The sequence below is a fragment of the Elephas maximus genome, chromosome 9 (assembly GCF_024166365.1).
Source record: "Elephas maximus indicus isolate mEleMax1 chromosome 9, mEleMax1 primary haplotype, whole genome shotgun sequence".
NCBI classification, from domain to species: domain Eukaryota; kingdom Metazoa; phylum Chordata; class Mammalia; order Proboscidea; family Elephantidae; genus Elephas; species Elephas maximus.
This window is the reverse complement of record NC_064827.1, coordinates 6797379-6817355: the sequence shown is the minus strand read 5'-3', so window position 1 is coordinate 6817355 and position 19977 is coordinate 6797379. Positions and strand designations below refer to the sequence as shown.

The 19977-nt window shown below is 45.6% G+C and overlaps 1 protein-coding gene across 9 annotated transcripts in view; it reads right to left on the bottom strand.

The window, feature by feature from the left end:
* Positions 1-19977, bottom strand: part of GLIS3 (GLIS family zinc finger 3) — a 608428-nt gene that overhangs the window by 23413 nt on the left and 565038 nt on the right. For 8 of the 9 annotated variants that reach the window (XM_049895332.1, XM_049895324.1, XM_049895326.1 and 5 more), the window contains 2 exons: positions 18054-18236; positions 12605-17260 (listed from right to left, as the gene is read on the bottom strand). The exons of the other annotated variant lie outside the window; for it this stretch is intronic. In XM_049895332.1, coding sequence (XP_049751289.1) covers positions 17124-17260; positions 18054-18236 — 320 coding nt within the window. In that variant the 3' untranslated portion in view covers positions 12605-17123. Of the gene's footprint in view, positions 1-12604; positions 17261-18053; positions 18237-19977 lie in introns of those variants that run through there. 9 annotated transcript variants of the gene reach the window in all.

The following is a 19977-nucleotide window of genomic DNA, read 5'->3' as shown; positions in this document are numbered from 1 at the left end:
CTAGATCTGACTCATCCCATTCTTACCCCAGAAGCCATGATTCCCACCTTCTCCAAATAGCTTGGAAATGATTTCTTCATTGACCTGCAGTTCAGATCAGTCCAGTAAAGTCTGCTACGTGCCATGCTGTGGAGATTCAGTGATCAGTCAGTGGTAAGCTCTGTCATGGAGGCGCTCACGAGACTTTGGGGCGGGAGAGATCAGTAAATAAGTATAGTGAAGGCATTGGACCGTGTGCATCATCACGATTTATGGATAACATTGTAAAGAAGGAGAATTCCATAACACTTAATTGTGCTGATGTGGGAACTGTACATAGATTAAGAAGAAGTTGTTTGAACTGAAGGAGAAGATAATCCTTGATTTAAAATTGGGAAAGGTGTGTGTCAGGGTTGTATCCTTCCACCATACATATTCAATCTGTATGCTGAACAAATGATCTGAGAAGCTGGGATATATGAAAAAGAATGTGGCATCAGGATTGGAGGAAGACTCATTACTAACCTGAGATATGAAAATGACACAGTCTTGCTTTCCATAAGTGAAGATGACTTGGGGCACTTGCTGATGAAGGTAAAAGATGACAGCCTTCAGTATGGACTACATCTGAGCATTAAAAAACAAAAACAAAAAACTAAAATACTTACAGCTGGACCAATAAACAACGCCCTGATAAGTGGCAAAGAAATTGAAGTTGTCAAGGGTTTCATTCTTCTTGGATCAACAGTTAATGCCCATGGAAAAAAGCAGCAGTCAAATCAAACAACATATTGCATTGGACAAATTTGCTGCAAAAGACCTCTTTGAAGTGTTAAAAGGCAAAGATGTCACTTTGATGACTAAGGTGCACCTGATCTAAACCACGGTATTTTCAATCTCCTTGTATGCATGTAAAAGCTGGACAATAACTAAGGAATACTGAAGAACTTAAGAATTCCATTTGTGGTATTGGCAGAGAATATTAAATATACCACAGACTTCCAGAGAACACATAAATCTGTCTTGGAGCAAATATAGCCAAGATGTTCCTTAGAAGCGAGGATGACGAGACTTTTCTCCCTCACTTTGGACCCATCCACTGGAATGACCAATCACTGGAGAAGGACATCATGTTTAGTAAAGTAGAGGGTCAGCGAAAAAAGAAGGAGACCCTCGATGAGATGGATTGACACAATAGCCACAAGAATGGGCTCAAACATGCCAATGATTGTGAGGATGGCACAGGACTGGGCAACATTTCATTCTGTTACAGATAAGGTCGCCATGACTCTACTGCACCTGAAACAACCTAGAGGGCATGTCCATAGATCTATGGGAGCACAGAGGAGGGAATAAGCTGTTGTTCAGGAAGGGTGGCTGGGATTAGAGAGGGCAAGTGTATGGGAGAAAGGTCTCAGAGAGGAAGTGAACCTTGGAAAGGACCTACTTAGTTTTCTTATCTATCCACCTACCTACCTATGTACCTATCTCTCTATCCATTGACTAACTGATTTACTCTCCTTTGTCTGTTCAGGCTGGTAAAGAATTAGCATAGGAATGTGCAAAAGCATCATTTCCTAGTTATATGGAGCAGAGAACCAGAGGAGGCACATCTGTAGAGATGGAAGACTAGAGCCATGAGGCAAGAGGAGAGAGAGAGATTAGCTCCCCAGGCCATGAAGGAGACTCCTCACCGCATGCTACCTGAGGTTCCCGAGCCTCAGGTTGATGAGTCCCTGACTTCAGAGCTCACCTGGAGCCACTCTCATCCAGCACCAAAGGCAATCTTTCCACAGGTCACTTTCTGGACCCATCTTCTTGGTGAATCATTAATGGCACCAACCACCAGGTGGACTGACTGGCTGCAAATCCCTTCATGGCCAGGGAAGGTGAGGAACGACAGTTACATGGCAAACTTTCCAATGAACACAGCTGGGCTGAGGAGGGAAATGAACCGAGAGGGAAATCCATCTTGGATCCTGGAGAAAGTACCGGAATTGGAAGCTGAGTGACAGCATAAATGGATGTCAGCACTGTACAGACCTCTACGGCAACCCCTTCAATTTTCCAGGTGGGGAAGGGAAACTGACATTTATTAAGGACCAACCATATGACAGGCACCAAGAATCTTCCAAGAACCCTCCCACTCCAGTGTGATCCCCATTAATAGATGAAGAAACTGAGGTTCAGAGTGGTCAAATACCTTGCTTCACTGGTGGAGATGGAGTGGGCTCTGAGATCTCCTCACACTGGAGCTCAAGGTCTAGTCAGAAGTGACTTGGCTGTAGTCCTCCAGCTAGAACCTGTCTCAGGACTCCCAGACCAGGGCTTCTTGCATCTCACCCTGCTGCTCTGTTGTGGAACAGAACCTATCTCAGGCCAGGGGGTCAGAGTCCAGCTTTGCCTCCACCGTGGACTGTGAGCAAGTCTCCCCAAGCATAGCTGAAAACAGCCAAGTCAGGCTTTGATAGGGGTTAAAATCCCAGACCGTCAGGTTGCTTTACTGTGGTGGCTTGCATGTTGCTGTGATGCTGGAAGCTATGCCACCGGTATTTCCAACAGAAGCAGGGTCATCCATGGTAGACAGGTTTCAGCAGAGCTTCCAGACTGAGACAGACTACTAGGAAGAAAGGCTGAATAATCTACCTTCAAAAATTAACCCAATGAAAACCTTATAAATAACACTAAAAAATACCAGCACTTGTAAAGATGGCACAGAATTGGACAATGTTTTGTTCTGTTACACACAAGGTCGCTATGAGTTGGAGCTGACTCGATGGCAGCTAACAAGATCCCAGGAGAGACAGAGATGGAGGAAAAGAAGTGATAGTAGAGAAAGACAGCAAGAGCCCAGGCTTCTTGTCCTGGCTGGCACATTGCTAGCTGGCACCTTGGAGAAGCCACTGGCTCTGCGTCTCAATCCCTGTGTACTACCAGAGGGCATCTGGAGTAGATAGCATCAGGTAACTTAGCTCTGAATTTCTTAGGAAGCAATGGGGGCCTGGAGCTCAAATGTGCCTCCTCCATCATGAGCCCTTGGCCTCAAGACATAAACCCTTTCTGAGGACAGGATTCTCGCTTTTTGAAAGTCTATGCAGAAGTGAGCACAGGCATACGCCAGGAAGAAGAGAGAGTATGATCTGGATTTGACGATAGAAGACCCAGCTGTGTAGGTTAAGTGCAGAGATGTGCCCCACGGCACCCCAGTGAGACTGTTAGTGTAATATACCATGCAGATGTGCAATATGTGTGTGTGTGGGGGGGTGTTAATGGGCCATTCCATAACTGTATAATGTGGGTCACGCTATATACATGGGCAACACAAAGCACTGAGCTGTGCAGATGTGCTGTGTACAGTCCGCGGAGACGTGGTCTACAGATGTTCACTGTTGAGCGTTGGGCACAGCCAAGTCAGAAAGCACTTGAATTAGAAATAATGTGTTGGTTTGCTTTTAAAAAGGTATCAGACTACAACGAATGTTTGCATTGTGCACTAGATGCTATCTGGAAATTGTCGCATAGTGCCACCATGTTGATTGATTTGGAGTGACCAGAGAGATGCTTTGAATTTCTTTGCCAGAACATGGTGGCACTATGAGAACTGGTCCCTGGCCTCCAGCCTTTGACCCATCCTCCTCTTCAAATCCCTGGTTCCATCTTCAACGATGAAGAAGGATCATGTTCACATATGCACACACCAGTCCCGTGTCTAGCTCTGTCCAGAGCCCACAAACAGCCTCCCTGAGGACTAGGGAGACCCACACTGCAGACATGACCAACTCTTGGGAGGATGGACTTGAGAAAGAAGCCCATGTTGGTGATGGAAGTAGCAATGGAGCCATTTGGACAAAAAATTCTGGAGTTCCAGATACCCAGAATGAGTCTAAAAGGGGAGGGAGAAAAGGCTTTAGGTGGGATGTTTCTTTGGCCACATGAATTTCTCACTTAGTGGGAAGGGGCATGGCTGGTGGATGGTCAGAATAGAGCCCTTTGAAGCAGGGGGACCAGCCCAGGAGGTCCCCTTGTTTTACTTATAAAGGTGGGCTATCTTTTCTGGTAGCCCTTGGAAGGTCTTACAGAGAGCATTTTTAGTGACCTGGTTGACCGCTTATGAAAAGCTCTGTGTGTCCAGCGGCTGCGCTGAGCTGGGCCTTTGTAGGCCATCTCACCCTGAGGGCCTTTTACAACCCGGGCCCACTATAACCAGTTGCTATTGACTCAACCCCCACTCCTGGCAACGCCACGTGTGTCAGAGCAGAACTGTGCTCCGTAGGGTTTTCAGTGGGTGATTTTGGGGGAAATAGATCACCAACCCTTTTTTCCCCAGGTATTTCTGGGTGGACTTTAACCTCCAGCCTTTTGGTTAGCAGCCATAGCGCTTCTTATATTTCTCTCTAGCTCACTACCTCCTCCTTCCGTTACCACCAATATCCAGTCCCCTTCCTTCCTCCTGCCTTCCTTTCCTTTCCTCACTTACCGAGACTTCATGCCAGTGGTTTTATGTGCTCAGAACCATCTCCTGAAGTTGCTCTAAACCATCCCCCATGCCTACTTCAGCTTCTCATCCTCTACCTCTTTCTCAGGGGCCAGGAGCCATCCACAGCTGCCATTTCCACCTGCCAGGGGCAAATGCCATCCAGACTGGGTTCCACTCCCATCCCTCTCCAGAGTAGGTTTTCCCAAAGAGTGCCCTAAAGAACAAGGTGCTTTTTAGGAAAAGGGTCCCGTGGTTAAGGATCGAGTGTTCTCTCTAGGATAGTCACAGTGCACATTAGCATAGTAAAGGCTCTGGGAAGTCCTGATGAAAAAATCTTAATGGAACTTTGACCTACAATTCCCCAAACTAATTTGACTATGGGACCTTTCTTTGCTGTGTAACTGGTAGCATCCCAATTCCTTGGTTGTTGGGAAGCATTGGTGGACAGAAGGAAGGGCTATGGAAGACAGGGCTATGGAAGAATCACCCAGAGCCCACTCGACCACCTCCAACCTTCCAACTGGCATGTTGGGTGACTCCAGACAAGTCTCTTTTCCTTCTCTTGGTGCCTGTGTACATGCTATGGTACACCTGCCCTCTGCTTCTTTGCTTCCCGAAACCCTACTTATCCTTCAAGGCTGGGATCAGGTGCCCAGGAAGTTCTGACCCTGCCCCCCTCTCCCCTAGAGAGGAACTGGAATCCCCTCTCCTGGTGAAACCAGTTGTCATTGAGTGGATTCTGACATGTGGCAACTCCACGCATGTCAGAACAGAACCATGCTCCATCTGGTCTTCAGTGGCTGATTTTTCAGAAATTGGTCACCAGCCCTTTCTCCTGAGGCTCCTCTGAGTGGACTGGAGCCACCAACCTAGCAGCCGAGAGCTTTAGCCGTTGGCACCACCCAGGGCCCTTATCCTCTGATTAACTCTCGTTATACCATATTGCCCTGTTAAATGGGCTGCCTCCTCCACCGTATCAAGGGTGGTCAAGTTTAGGGTGCAAAAAGAACAACCCCCTGGAGAGCTAGTTAAATGCAGATTCCTCCTTCTCACCCCTCAACGTCCTAATTCAGCAGCTCCAGGCGTTCTTTCAGTAGCTCTAGGATGTACATTTTCGCAAAGCACCAGGCAATGGCCTCCCACTGCTGATTCTTGGACTCCACCTGTAACGTCTCTGAGGATAAGTCATCTCTAGATCTGCTTCTATAACACGCAGTAGGCATAGAATAAATGGTGAGTGAATGCATGAATGAAACAACCTCAGTTTCCTCCTCTGCAAAATGGCAAGGTTAGACTGCAGGTACTCTAAGCTTTCTCCTGCTTAGACATCTCTTTATAAAATTCAGCCTGTTTTACCCAAAATACTGTGCTTCCAGCGGCTTTAATATCAGAACTGTACACATATACAAACCCAAGCACACGAAATTAACCAGAAAGACCTTGTAAAGAGGATTTAATCTAAGCTAATATTTGGGACCACCATCCATCTCTCAGTGTGTTGTACTGTGGGGGGTTGTGTGTTGGTTGCTGTGATGATAGAAGCTGTGTCACTGGTATTTCAAATACCAGCAGGGTCACCCATGGTGAACAGGTTTCAGCTGAGCATCCAGACTAAGACAGACTAGGAAGAAAGGGCTGATGATCTGTTCCAGAAAATTAGCCCATAAAAACTGGATATTGTCTGATACAGTGCTGGAAGAGGAGGCCTGTAGGTTGGAAGGCACTCAAAACACAACAATGGACTCGAGCATACCAACTATCATGAAGACAAAGCAGGACAGGGCAACTTTTTGTTCTGTTATACATGGAGTTGCCATGAGTTGGAGCTGACTTGACTCAACTAATAACAACATTTAGCGAATGACCCAGGACTTGTAAATGATCATATTTCATAAACTGCTGCTTTTATCACAAGCTAGAGAGACAAAAGAAGTCTAGCCAGAATGCTCCTTAGAAGCAAGGATGGCGAGAGTTCGCCTCATGTACTTTGGACATGTTACCAGGAGGGACATCATGCTTGGTAGACAGTCAGCGAATAAAAGGAGGACCCTCAGGGAGATGGACTGACACAGTGGCTGCAACAATGGGCTCAGGCATAACAGTGACCGTGAGGACGGTGCAGGATCAGGCCGTGTTCTGTACTGTTGTACACAGGCTCATGGTAAGTGGGAACCAACTCGACGGTACCTAAAAACAACAACAGAGACATAAAAAGAGGCATAAACTTGTGCCCACGTGGACTCAGTCTCATTCTCTTATAAGTGTGAGTTGTTGTTAGGTGCCATCGAATCAGTTTCAACCCATAGCAACCTCATACGACAGAGTAGAACTGCCCCATAGGGTTTTCTAGGCTGTCATCTTTATGGGAACATTTATCAAGTCTTTCTCTTGCAGAGCTGCTGGGTAAGTTCGAACTGCCAATCTTTCCATTATCAGGCGAGTGCTTAAACATTGAGCCGCCAGGGCTCCTTATAAGTGTGAGCAGCTGATAGGAATAACGGGAAACCAGAAGCCAGAGAAGGCGCTGGGAGTGTTCAGCAACTCTCCCTGCTACTTATAGGGGGAGCTGACCATCAGCACTGTCAGGGCCTCCTGGCTGCTTCAAAAGTACTTCTTGAACCTAAAGCCCTGGCTCTCTGCTCCCTGAGAACCCCACAGATTTTGAGAGCTGTGGCCTGGGAGAAATGAAGCATTCCATTACTTATAACCCCTCCACATTTCAGAGAAGGTTGGCTGTGGCTGCCAACATCCAGCAAATATTTGGTTAGCTTGGAAAGAAAGGGTGTTCATTTTCCAATTCTCACAGATTTCTCTATGCCCAGTGCCTTTTATTAAAAACTTCACATCCCGAGATAAAGTCAGATGGTGCTCCAGGCTCTAAGCATTCATCTGTATCCAGGGGAGCAGAGCTCAGAGTCTCAAGAAAAAAAAGCTTAATCAATAGAACTCATGAATTTCATCTAGGAACAAGACCTAAGGTAGCAGAAGAAAAAACAGAGGGGTGGCTCCATGCTGTTTTCTTTGGGTGGATATTTATGGGAAACCAAAAAACCCAAACCTGTTGCTATCAAGTCAATTCAGACTCATGGTGACCCTACAGGCAGAGGAGAACTGCTCCCGTAGGGTTTCCAAGGCTGTAATTTTTATGGAAGCAGGCTGCCACATCTTTCTCCCGTGGAACCGCTAGCAGGTTCGAACTGCTGACCTTTGGATTAGCAGCCAAGTACTTAACCACTGTGCTACCAGGGCTCCTTTTATATTTATGGGAAATGCATCTTCAGTTGACTAGGGCGGGAGTTGGCCAATTACTGCCTTCTGGCCAAGTCCTGTCTGTGATGTTTTTGTAGAGCCTGTGAGTTAAGAATGTTTTACATTTTTAAATGGCTGAAAAAAAAAATAAAAAGAATACTTTATGACACCTGAAAATTTAATGAAATTCAAATTTCAGTGTTCATAAATAAAGTTTTATTGGCATACAACCACACCCATCCGTTTACATATTGTCTATGGCAGCTTTCCCACTACAACTGCAGAGTTGTGTAGAGGGAGACAGAGGCCGTATTGTCCATAAAGCCTAAAATATGTACTATCTGATCCTTTGCAGGGCGAACTGGTAGAACTCTGGGGTAAGGGATGCAGGCCTTGGCCTTCACTCTGATTTGAACTAAAAACCATAAAACAGATATGCAGTTAATTATAAAGCAAACACCTGTGTAACCCACCATTTGGGTTGAGAAATGAAACAGTGTCAGTCAGCACCCCAGAAGTCCTTCATGTGCCTTTTCTTTCCCACCAGGGCCAATCAGGATACTGATCTTTGAGATAATATTTTCCTTATTGTTCTTTAAACTTTTACCACTAAACTCTAATTTTTCTTGTGTTTGCTCTGTATATAAATAGAATGTTGCTGTGTGCTGCCAAGTCGATTCCAACTCATAGTAAACCAATATGACAGAGTAGGACTTGCCCATAGGCCTTCCTAGGCTGTAATCTTCTTGAGAAGGGAGCCCTGATGGCACAGTGGTTAAAGTGCTCTGCTGCTAACAGAAAGGTCAGCAGTTCGAATCCACCAGCCTCTCAGAGAGAGAAAGATGTAGCAGTCTGCTTCTGTAAAGATTAAAGTCTTGGAAACCCTTTTAGGTAGTTCTACTCTCTCTTATAGGGTCACTATGAGTCTGAATTGACTCAATGGCAACAGGTAATCTTTACGGGAGCAGATCTCCAGGTCTCTTCCCCCACAGAGCCACTGGATGGGTTTGAACTGCTGACCTTTTGGTTAGCAACTGAGACTTAGCCATTATTCCACCACTAATGCCAAGTGTAAAGAAATTGAAGATTTTTACAAACTTCTGCAGTCTGAAACTGATCAAACATGAAATCAAGATGCATTGATAACTATTGACGATTGGAATGCAAAAGCTGAAAACAAAGAAAAGTGGTCTATATATGGAAAATACGACCTTGGTGATAGAAACGACAGCAGAAATCACATGATACAATTTTGCAAGACCAATGACTTGTTCAATGCAAAAACCTTTTGTCAACAACATAAATGGTGACTATATACATGCACCTTACTGGGTGGAAAACATAGGAATCAAATCGACTATATCTGCGGACAAAGACAATGAAGAACTCGATATCAGTCAGAATAAGGCCAGGGGCTGACTCTGGAAGCGGTCATCAATTGCTCACATGCAAGTTCAAGTTGAAGGAGAAAAAAAATAATACAAGTCCATGAGAGCCAAAGTACGACCTTGAGTATAACCCACCTGAATTTGGAGACCATCTTAAGAATAGATTTGACACATTAAACACTAGTGACTGAAGACCAGACAAGTTGTGGAATGACATCAAGGACATTATAAAAGGTAAAAGGTCACTAAAAAGACAAAAGAAAGATAATACCAAAATGGATATCAGAAGAGACTCTGAAAATATGCTTAGCATTTCTCAAGCTGAAAGAACTGAAGAGAAAATCCAAGCCTCGAGTCGCAATACTGAAGGATTCTATGGACAAAATATTGAATGGCGCAGGAAGAACCAAAAGAAGATAGAAGGAATACAAAGTTGCTGTACCAAAAAGAATTGGTCGACATTCCACCATTTCAGGAGGTAGCATACGATTAAGAACTGATGATATTGAAGGAAGAAGTCTAAGCTGACTGAGGGCATTGGTGAAAAACAAGTCTCTAGGAATCGACAGAGTATCAGTTGAGATGTTTCAACAAATAGATGCAATGCTGGAAGTACTTGCATGTCTATGCCAAGAATTTTGGAAGACAGCTACCTGGCCAACCAGCTAGAAAAAAAAAAAGCTAGAAGAGATCCATATTTTGCCCATTCCAAAGAAAGGTGATCCAACAGAATGTGGAAATTAATAAACAATATCTTTAATATTACAAGCAAGTAAAATATTGCTGAAGATAAATAAAGAGTGATTGCAGCAGTACATCAACAGAGAACTGCCAGAAATTCAAGCCAGGCTTAAAAGAGCACATGGAAAGATAGCTATCACTACTGATGTTAGATGGATCCTGGCTGAAAGCAGAGAATACCAGAAAGATGTTTACCTGTGTTTTATTGACTATGCAAAGGCATTCAACGGTGTAGGTCATAAGAAATTCTGGATAACCTTGTGAAGAATGGGAATTCCAGAACACTTAATCGTGCTCATGCAGAACCTGTTCATAGGCCAAGAGGCAGTTGTTCAAACAGAGCAATGGGTTTAAAATCAGGAAAGGTATGTGTCAGGGTTGTATCCTTTCACCATACTTACTCAGTCTGTATGCTGAGCAAATAATTGGAGAAGATGGATTATATGAAGAAGAACGGGGCATCAGGATTGGAAGAAGACTAACAACCTGGATTATGCCAATGACACAACCTTGCTTGCTGAAATCAAACAGAAATTGAAGCACTTACTAATGAAGACCAAAGACTACAGCCTTCAGTATGGATTACACTTTAACATAAAGAAAATAAAAATCCTCACAACTGGACCAATAAGCAACATCATGATAAAAGGAGAAAAGATTGAAGTTTTCAAGGATTTCACTTCGCTTGGATCCATAATTAACGCCCATGGAAGCAGCAGTCAAGAAATCAAATGATGTATTGCATTGGGCAAATCTGCTGCAAAAGACCTCTTTCAAGTGTTAAAAAGCAAGGATGTCACTTGTGCCTGACCCAAGTCATGGTATTTTCAATCACCTCATATGTATGTGAAAGCGGGACAATGAATAAGGAAAATGGAAGAAGAATTGATGCTTTTGAATTATGGTGTTGGCAAAGAATATTGAAGATACCATGGACTGCCAGAAGAATGAACAAATATGTCTTGGAAAAAGTACAGCCAGAATGCTCTTTAGAAGCAAGGATGGTGATACTTTGTCTCATATACTTTGGACACATAATCAGAAGGGATCAGGCCCTGGAGAAGGACATCATGCTTGACAAAGTAGAGGGTCAGCAAAAAAGAGGAAGACCCTCAATGAAATGGATTGACACAGTAGCTGCAAAAGTGGACTCAAACATGGCAACAATTGTGAGGATGGTGCAGGGTCAGGCAGTGTTTCATTCTGTCGTACATAGGGTCACTATGAGTCAGAACTGACTCAACAGCACCTAACAATAACAACGTTGTATATATATATACACCCACACACTCACAAAATCAAGCCTGTTGCCGTCAAGTTGATTCCGACTCATAGTGGCCCTAAAGGACAGAGCAGAATTGCCCTGTAGGGTTTCCAAGGAGGGGCTGGTGGATTCAAACTGCAGTGACCTTTTGGTTAGCAGCTATAGATCTTAACCACTTGGACATCAGGGCTCCATACACACATACACACACACATACATACATACACATACACAATGCATATGCACACATACATACAATACATACAAACACATACATATACATACACACACACACACATATACACCAGTTCCGGTTGAGTCGACTACGACTCATGGAGACCCCATGTGTGTCAGAGTAGAACTGTGCCACAAAAGGTTTTCAATGGCTGATTTTTTGGAAAGAGATTGCCCACCTTTCTTCCCAGGTAGACTCAAACTTCCAACCTTGCAGTTAGTAGCCGAATATATATTCTGGCTTTGTGAGAACTCTAATAGGGCATGTGTATTTTCAGCGCTACCAAACTGTTCTAAGTGGTTGGACCAAATCGCACTCTCCCCAGCTGCCTCCTTTTAGGGAGCTGAGAAGCCCTTTGTGTCTGGTGAGTCAAATGTTGTTTCCGTCCCCACAGCCCCTCATCAACCTGCTGCTGCCGGCCCACCCCCGCCACCCCCCATCAGCTACCCCAGGAACCAGACAAGGGGCATGGCAGTTATCTTACCTTTGGCTTTGTATTCCCCTTAAAATGGTTCTCAGATCTTAAAAATGTAGGGGGTAACAGTCAGCTTTCTAAGAATGACCCTTGAGGTATGTGATATCTTTTCAGATTCAGGTGCTTGGCGAGCAGGCCAGCAAGGGGTAAGAATATCCTGCCCCGCCCCTATGGCAGGAATGGGTGCTAGGGAAGAGAGCTTCTCACAGTCCATGGGTCAGGGTGCTCTTTCCAAGTCTGCGGAGTGCACACCTGCCCCCCCCCACAAAAAAAAAGTTGCCGTTGAGTCGATTCAGACTGGTGGCGACCCCACGTGTGTCAGACCCGTGGCGACCCCGTGTGTGTCAGACGCGTGGCGACCCCGTGTGTGTCAGACCCGTGGCGACCCCGTGTGTGTCAGACGCGTGGCGACCCCGTGTGTGTCAGACCCGTGGCGACCCCGTGTGTGTCAGACCCGTGGCGACCCCACGTGTGTCAGATGTGTGGCGACCCCACGTGCGTCAGGCCCGTGGCGACCCCGTGTGCGTCAGGCCCGTGGCGACCCCTCGTGTGTCAGACGCGTGGCGACCCCACGTGTGTCAGAGTAGAACCATGCTTCGTAGAGTTTTCAACGGCGAAATTTTTGCAAAGAGATCGCCAGGACTTTCTTCTGAGGCACCCCTGGGGGGACTCGAAGTGCCAACCTTTTGGATAGCAGCTGAGGTCTTCAACCTTTGGCATCTCTCACGGGGAAATCAAGCAAATGGTAACCACCCCTTTTGCCATCACCACCACTTTAAATATCAGGGGACTGGCTGGCCCATGGGAAGGTGACACTTGTGAGGTTTTCTGTTGCAGAAAGGGCCCAAACCTCCAACCGCCAGCGCGCTGTACCCCCGTCACCTGCAGTACCAGGCACTGGAGGCATTTTTGAAGCATGATACAGCGGGGCCCTGCAAAGGCACAGAGAAACCCCAAATCCGAGCACACATTTATCCAGTTTGGGAAGCAGATTAATAGACTAACCAATAAAACATGTATAAAAGCTTTAATTAAATCTGATGAAATAAAACTTCATGTTTTATTTATGGACACTCCCAACATGTAAAGGACGCGGGGAGGCACTCATTTTCACTGCCATTCCGTCCTCATATCTATAATTAAATCCAGGCTGCAGCTCTGGCCCAAAGCAACGCGGCATTTTAAGGCTGGTCTTGGACAGTCTCCCTCCCCCATCTGCTTTTAATTATAATTACCATCCCCGATGTGAAGGAGGCCGATGGCAAAACAAAATAATAAAGCAAACAAACAAACAGCGGTGGTCGCCATTGAGTTTAAAGTGCCCGGCCTGGGGAGGTGGTCGGGCAGGCATATCCTGTAGTTCCAGTTTTATTCTGTGCACAGTCCCCTTCATTCTGCTTTTGACATAAAAAAAAGAACTTCATGAAACAAGACAAAATAACTTATGATTACATGAAACATAACTGTGACAAATCACAAAACTATACATATTAATAGAAAAAAGTGTACCTAATTCTCTGAAAGATCGATGACAATAAGCACCAGATGTACCCCTGGAGTAAAATCAGCCCCATATCCACTATGATATATGCAGCTCATTTCTCTACGCGAGTGTCTAGAACTATGTACAAAAGTCTGCATGATTTATGGAAAACAGATTTCCACGCCCCTCCCCATAAATCTCTTCGTTTTTGCACTCGCCATTTCTCCAATGAGTGCTTTTTTTTTTTTTGCTTTATCCCTTGCAAAAATAAAAAGTAACCGCAGAAATTCCAAAAAGTGCCATTAAAAAAAAAAATGATGCTATAAAATGACATGGTCAAAACAGCCAAATAAAATACTAAATTATTAGATTGAACATTTACAGTCACTCAAACCAATACCTCAAGGCAACAGGAAAGGAATTGGGATGGAGGGTGTTTAACATGGACCCCGGTTCAAAACGGGTATTGGTTAACTAGTGCGCTTGACGGCTGGGACCTTAAAAACAACATAACAGAACCATCCCTACGTTATCAGCTCAAACTATGTTGTGATCCACTAAGACCTTTTTTTCCCTGTTTTTAGAGTCACCTATGTTAAATCAAGGGAGACATGGGTAAAGGTAGATTCCCCAAAAGACCAGTAAATACTTTAAAAATATTGAACAGCTGATCAGCGGCTAAATTACAATGGACATTTTGATGCAATCCTTTTAGCGAGTTAAAATACGACAGCAAAAGAAATGTCTCTAGGCAGACTTTTTTTTTAAATAATGTAATAGGATAATTGGCATTGGGCTGTTTTCACAGCACCAGATTTTTAAAAAGGGGAACGAAAATCTCTGTTCAGATATGTATGAATACGGCTATACATCAAGACTAAAGAGGCCAATAAATGGAAGGGAATGAGTTTTTCGAAGTTTCCACTTTTCCAGCTACTAAAATAACAATGAAAGCATATATAAATCTTCTACAATGCGAAAGTAAGCAAGAGACGATTTTAAAGGTCGGGGAGAGCCTGGAATCTAAAGACCCGGATGTGCCTAGAAGGAAGCCGGATGTGCCTAGGAGGAAGCCGGATGTGCCTGGAAAGAGCCGGAAGTATCGCGTTCCCGAGGCCCTGATCTGAAACCTGCAGCTTTGTGGCACTGAGGGGTGGTTGAGGAGTACGTGGGCTGTGGCCACAGTGGGCCCTGGTTCCCGGCCTGTCCCTCTGCTAACAGGAAGGACTGGGCTTTGATTTCCTGCTTTGGAAGGAGGGTACTGCGGGTGCTGTTGCTGACTAGCCCACTTCTCTAGTCCCCCTAGCCGCGGGAGAGCATGAAAGAGTTGGGGCCTGCAGGAGAGGCCCTCACAGACCAGAAAATGGCCCACAGGCATCTCGTCTGAGGCTGAGGGAGATACGCCATCCACAGGCTTCTGAGGTTTACTTCATGCTTTGTCCTCCTTCCCATTTTACTTATTAAATGATGTGAAGCCTCCAGGCAGCGCCAAGACTATCAACTGCAGTCTCAGTCTGTCCTTTTAGTTTCTTTTCTCCTCATCACACAAATGAAATCTATTTTGACTTGTTCCTAAAGGCTTCAGAATTTAGGAACAAATAGATTGTCTCTCACAAGACATCAGGGTGTTTCCTTCCAGGGTGTGAGGAAGGATACAAGAGGGATACTATTTACAAAGCCAGTGTCAGCAGGTGTTTGTCCTTGTTTTAGCCAAGTGACATGACCCACAAGGCCTGGCGAAAGATGGGATCTTATGCACGCCCAGCCGGAGCGCTCATCCGTAAAGACAGCCTGACCTGCATCCTTTCCTGACGTAGAGCAGGCTTTTGTAAAGTGAGTAACTCCTCTCTTTTGCAGACTTGGAAATCTGTATGAGGGCTTTTCTTAAGGCAGACCCCTACCCCCACCCCAACCCAAACTAGATTGACCAAGTGCACTGTAAAGACATAACCACACTTGGTTCTCTATCCATCTTATTCTACTGCCTGCTGGAATGGACTCTGGTGAAATGTGCCCAGAAGGACCAGTCCGCCAGGATACAAGCTGTTAGAGGATCCCAAGTCTGACACCAAATTGCTTAATTGTCTTGTTGAAGACTGTTAATTATCTCAGTTTGACAAATAATATTGTTTCATTTTGGGTCAGAAAACATTTTACAAAGAGAGTTAAGAAAAGAAGCCATGAAACACAACAGTGCAACAATGTCAGAATTTACCAGATCTTTGGGGTTTGGCTAATTTTTATAGCCTGTTTACAGGACTTAGGATCTTTTTAAGGAGCCCTGGTGGTGCAGTGGTGAAAGCGCGCAGCTGCTAACTGAAAGGTTGGCAGTTCGAACCCACTAGCTGCCCCATGGGAGAAAGACGTGGCAGTCAGCTTCTGTAAAGATGATGGCTGTGGAAACCCCGTGGGGCAGTTCTGCTCTGTCCTATAGGGTTGCTAAGAGTTGGAATTGACTCAGTGGCAATGGGTTTGGTTTTTGGTTTAGGATCTTTTTAATAGCTTTATAAAGGAATTACAGAAAATGACTTCCCATTCAAGCTTGGCATCAAAGGGCCAAGTGCTTTGAAAATTCCAGAAGATGTGTTGCCACTTTCTGCCCACCTTTCTGTAACTGTCCCCTCTATCTGTCTTAGGCCAGAATCCCAAGAATTGATGGTTAGGCAGAGAGGAAGGTGTGGAAAGAGGTAGAGGAGAAAAATAGGGGACAGAGAGACAGACGGGTGAGTGTCTATCCACAAGGAGGTGAGCAGAGCCTCGCAAACAACTAGAATCTGACATCCTTCACACACCCCCCTCACACACAACTCAGTGTACCCCGTTCTGGCATCTTGTGGGTCTTCTCTGGACAGAGCAGAGGCATTGGGTGAAAGAGGCAGGGGACCTTCTCCTTTGAACAAGGTCTTCAGCTTGGAGTCACTCAACAGTCAACACACAGGAGTTCTTGCTAGCCCTGGATACAAGGAGTGTGCCTACCCCAAATTTCCCTCAGGGAGCCTTTGTTCACTGCACAGCCAACATTCCAGGAGTGCTCACAGGTGCTGCAAGGTGGGGCCAGGCAGAGCTACAGCTGTGGTACAATGTGTGCAGTGGGGGAGATTAAAATATTATTCCCATCCAAAGACCAGACAGCTAAACAATTTTTTTTTTTTTTAAGTAGGCATAAATAGCAAGTCTTTAAAATGAAAGAACTAAGGTTACTGGAATATAAAACAAGTTGTAGTGCCTTTCAAGGGACTGTGCTTGACAGACCTTCTTGGAGAAACACTGTGAAGCGAGTGGTTAGCATGGGGCTGTCTATGAGGAGGGGGGCTGCCAGCTCATGGGAATGGCAGGCCAGTGCAGGGAAACCAGGGTTCCCAAGAGTTGAGACCACACTGTGCTTTGGGCATGGATTTCCCCCATGCCTGGATTTGCGCTGAGGCCAGCAGTGAGGGAGAGTATTTGGGATGTACTTCCCTATTTAGTCTTTCCAGCAAGATTGACCCCCAAACGACATCTTCATGCGCACATCATCTCATCGGTGTCCTTTGAGGGTTGATGGTTAGGAAGTAACAGATATCCATAGAGTGAGACTCTAAATTCCCTTTGGAGAGACAGTCATGCTGGTCACCTGGTCCAGCAAACCCAGAGAGAAAAAGAAGTGACTGCAAACATCCCTGCCAAGCCCAGCTCCAACCAGCCAGTCCTGCCTTCCACAGGCACAGCGGTTGCTTTGCAGGTTCTGCTGATTCGGTGGACATCCTTCTTCATGGAGTCTGTGAGAGGATGGAAACAAAAGGTGGGAAGCAAGAGGAAAGTTCTGGATGTGCAGGAGAGGCCAACGGAGTTTTTAGCCTTCAGTATAGACAGAGGAGAGCTGGCTAGGACAGCGATCCACTGCGCTGATCTGCAAGAACGTGGCGTCTTCAGGCCCACTGCGAAGAGACTCCGCAAAGAGGCTTGAGGAACCCGAAGGCAAATCATACACTGGAAGAGAAAGAAGACAAGAAGTCAGACTCCCGCCACGCCGCACCCACTGGGCCCGCAATGTGTTCACCCAATGCTGACTGGAGGCCAGGGAGGAACCACGCTACGTTGTGTTCTTCAGCGGGTCTCTGCCCTCAAGGGCGTTAGTGGAGAAGGAACCTGACTTGTAGGTGGCTGGCTAAAATTAGATGGGGCACAAAATATGGCCTGAATAGGTAAAAGTAAAGTGTTCTAGGGAAGGATGAGGGTGGCCTGAAAAAGGAGGTGATATTCAAGTTGAGCCATAAAAGAGGACGGGATTCTCACAGATGGGAGAAGTAGGGAAAGAACATTCCAGAAGGAGGAAAATGAGTAAAGACAGAGAAGGAGGGACATGGGGGGCCCAGTGTGCTGACAATGGGTTGTCAGTTTGGAGAGTTTGGTTAAGCGTAACTCATGGGGACTTTGAATACCATGCTGAGGAGATTTGACTTTATTCTCCAAGCAGCTGAAACTATCTGAGCTTCGTGTTTGGAAGACAGTGCTCACAGTCGCATGACGTCATAATGGTAGAGATGAGGAGTGATTCAGGGAGACTTGCTGGAAGCCTGCTGACACAGCTTGGGAGAGACAAGATGGTGCCCCAACTGAGGCGGTAGAGTGGAGTTGGAGAAGGACTGAAGAGGTAGGTGAAGATGAGAGACATTTCAGGGCTACATTTGGCAGACTTTATGTGGTCATGTGCTGGGTCAAGTTCAGTCCAGGCAGGTTACAGGAAACCCGCTGGTCTCCCCTGCCAGTCTGGCCAACACACCTGTAATGCCCGAGTGAGTCGAGAAGGCTCTGTGGAAAACGTCAAAACCAGCCTGGCCCACAGATGTGGGCACCAGGCAGTCCTCGAAGGAGGGTACCACGCTGCAGGAGCTGCTGGGCGGCAGGGTTCTCTGGGAGTCGGGGTAGTGCGGGGGGCAGAACGTCTGCAGTTGCCCATAAAATCCTGAAATGCAAGCAAGGCACTGAGCTACTTTAGGGCAAAAGTTCTGAAGACCATTCCAGCCTGGCTACAACCAGGCTGCACATGACAAAAGGCCTTCACGGGTAAAAATGGTTGCCTTCAAGTTGATTCCCGCTCATGGCAATCCCATGTGTTACATAGTAAAACTGTTCCACAGGGTTTTCTTGGCTGTAATCTGTATGAAAGCAGATTGCCAGGCCTTTCTTCTGCAGTGCTGCTGGGTACATTAGAACCACCAATCATTTGTGCCACCAACTTAAGGCTTCCTACAAAACCTTTGGTACAAGCATTTGGAATGCACTGCTATTTAGGTTAAACTGCTACCTTCAGGGGGGCTTTCAGGCCTTGTTGGCTTATTTTTATTTTGCACTCTAGTACTGGAAGCTCCAGGACTTCTCACCTTCCCTGAACTCTCCAAAAAGTCCTGGACACTGACAGTCTGGCTTTCAGAGGACATTCCTACCCCAGTCTCTCCCACCAGGTTCTGAATGTGTCTTCCTTAACTTCTTTTATCGTATATTCTATACTGTCACAACGTGGTAAAACCTGCCGAGTACTCTTAACAAGGCCTGCAGGGGGTGGGGAGGGGGAGGGGAGCAATATAGATCTATCCACCATCTGCCCTTCCAGCAGATACATACACGCACACACATTTTACCTTCCTAATTATTTTGAATAGGTACGTAGTATTCTATAGTTGAATGTATTCCAATTTATTTAGTTTTTGTTGATCTTTGCAGTAAATGAGAAAAGTGGAAATGAATAACTAATATAGCATTGGGACTCCCACAGCCACCGCCACCACACCCACCCTAGCCTTCCCCTGGCCCAGATCCGGAACTAGGGAATGTGGCAGTTATTGGAGGTCCCGGGGAAGGGGAGTGTCTTCTCTCCCCATCCCACACGAGACAGGGGACACCCTATCAAGTTCCTGATTTGACCTGAGAAGAGCCCTTGCCTGATCAGAGCCATGTTCAGGGAACCTCAGGATAATATCTTCTTAGGCAGATCTCAGGGGAAATGGTGCCTTGGTGTGAGTAAATGTGCCTTTCACTACCTCTGACTTATGTAACTGGAAAAATTACACTCAGGGATTTAGAGAAGATCCGTTTAAAATGTATGAACTGTTTACCATGATTTTTCATTCTTTTGACCCTACTTGGGCAGACTGTCAAAAAAAAAAAAAAAAAAAAGTCCCTTTTAAATATTTTACTGACTCCTGAGGAAAGACCAATGGTATTTGAAAAAGCCGAGGAAGAAGCCCAGCACCAGCATGACTCCCAGCCAGGTAACCTGATGCCGGACAAGGCTGTCCCTTTCCAGCACCCTCATTGGAAGCCAAACAATGCTGACAAGTACAGTAAGCTCACTCAGTATCAGTATTATTTACGGGTGGGGCTTAAGAATCAGGCCCCAAAGCAGAAGAGTTTAAATAGAATTTATGAAGTCTGACAGAAATCAGATGAGGACCCCTCTGCCTTCTTAGAAAGAATCTTCTCCATCTTCAGACAATATACGGACTTAGACCCAGAACAGCCTGAATATACCAGAATGGTTAATGCTATGTTTATGGAACAAAGCACCCCAGATAAGAAGAAACTTCAGTAAACAGAAAGAAGCTTTACTATGAGTATCAGGCACTTAGTTGAATTGGCCTTTCGAGTCTATAACAATAGAGGAAAGGAGAAAGAAAAGGCACAAGGTGCCAAAGAAGATCGGAGGG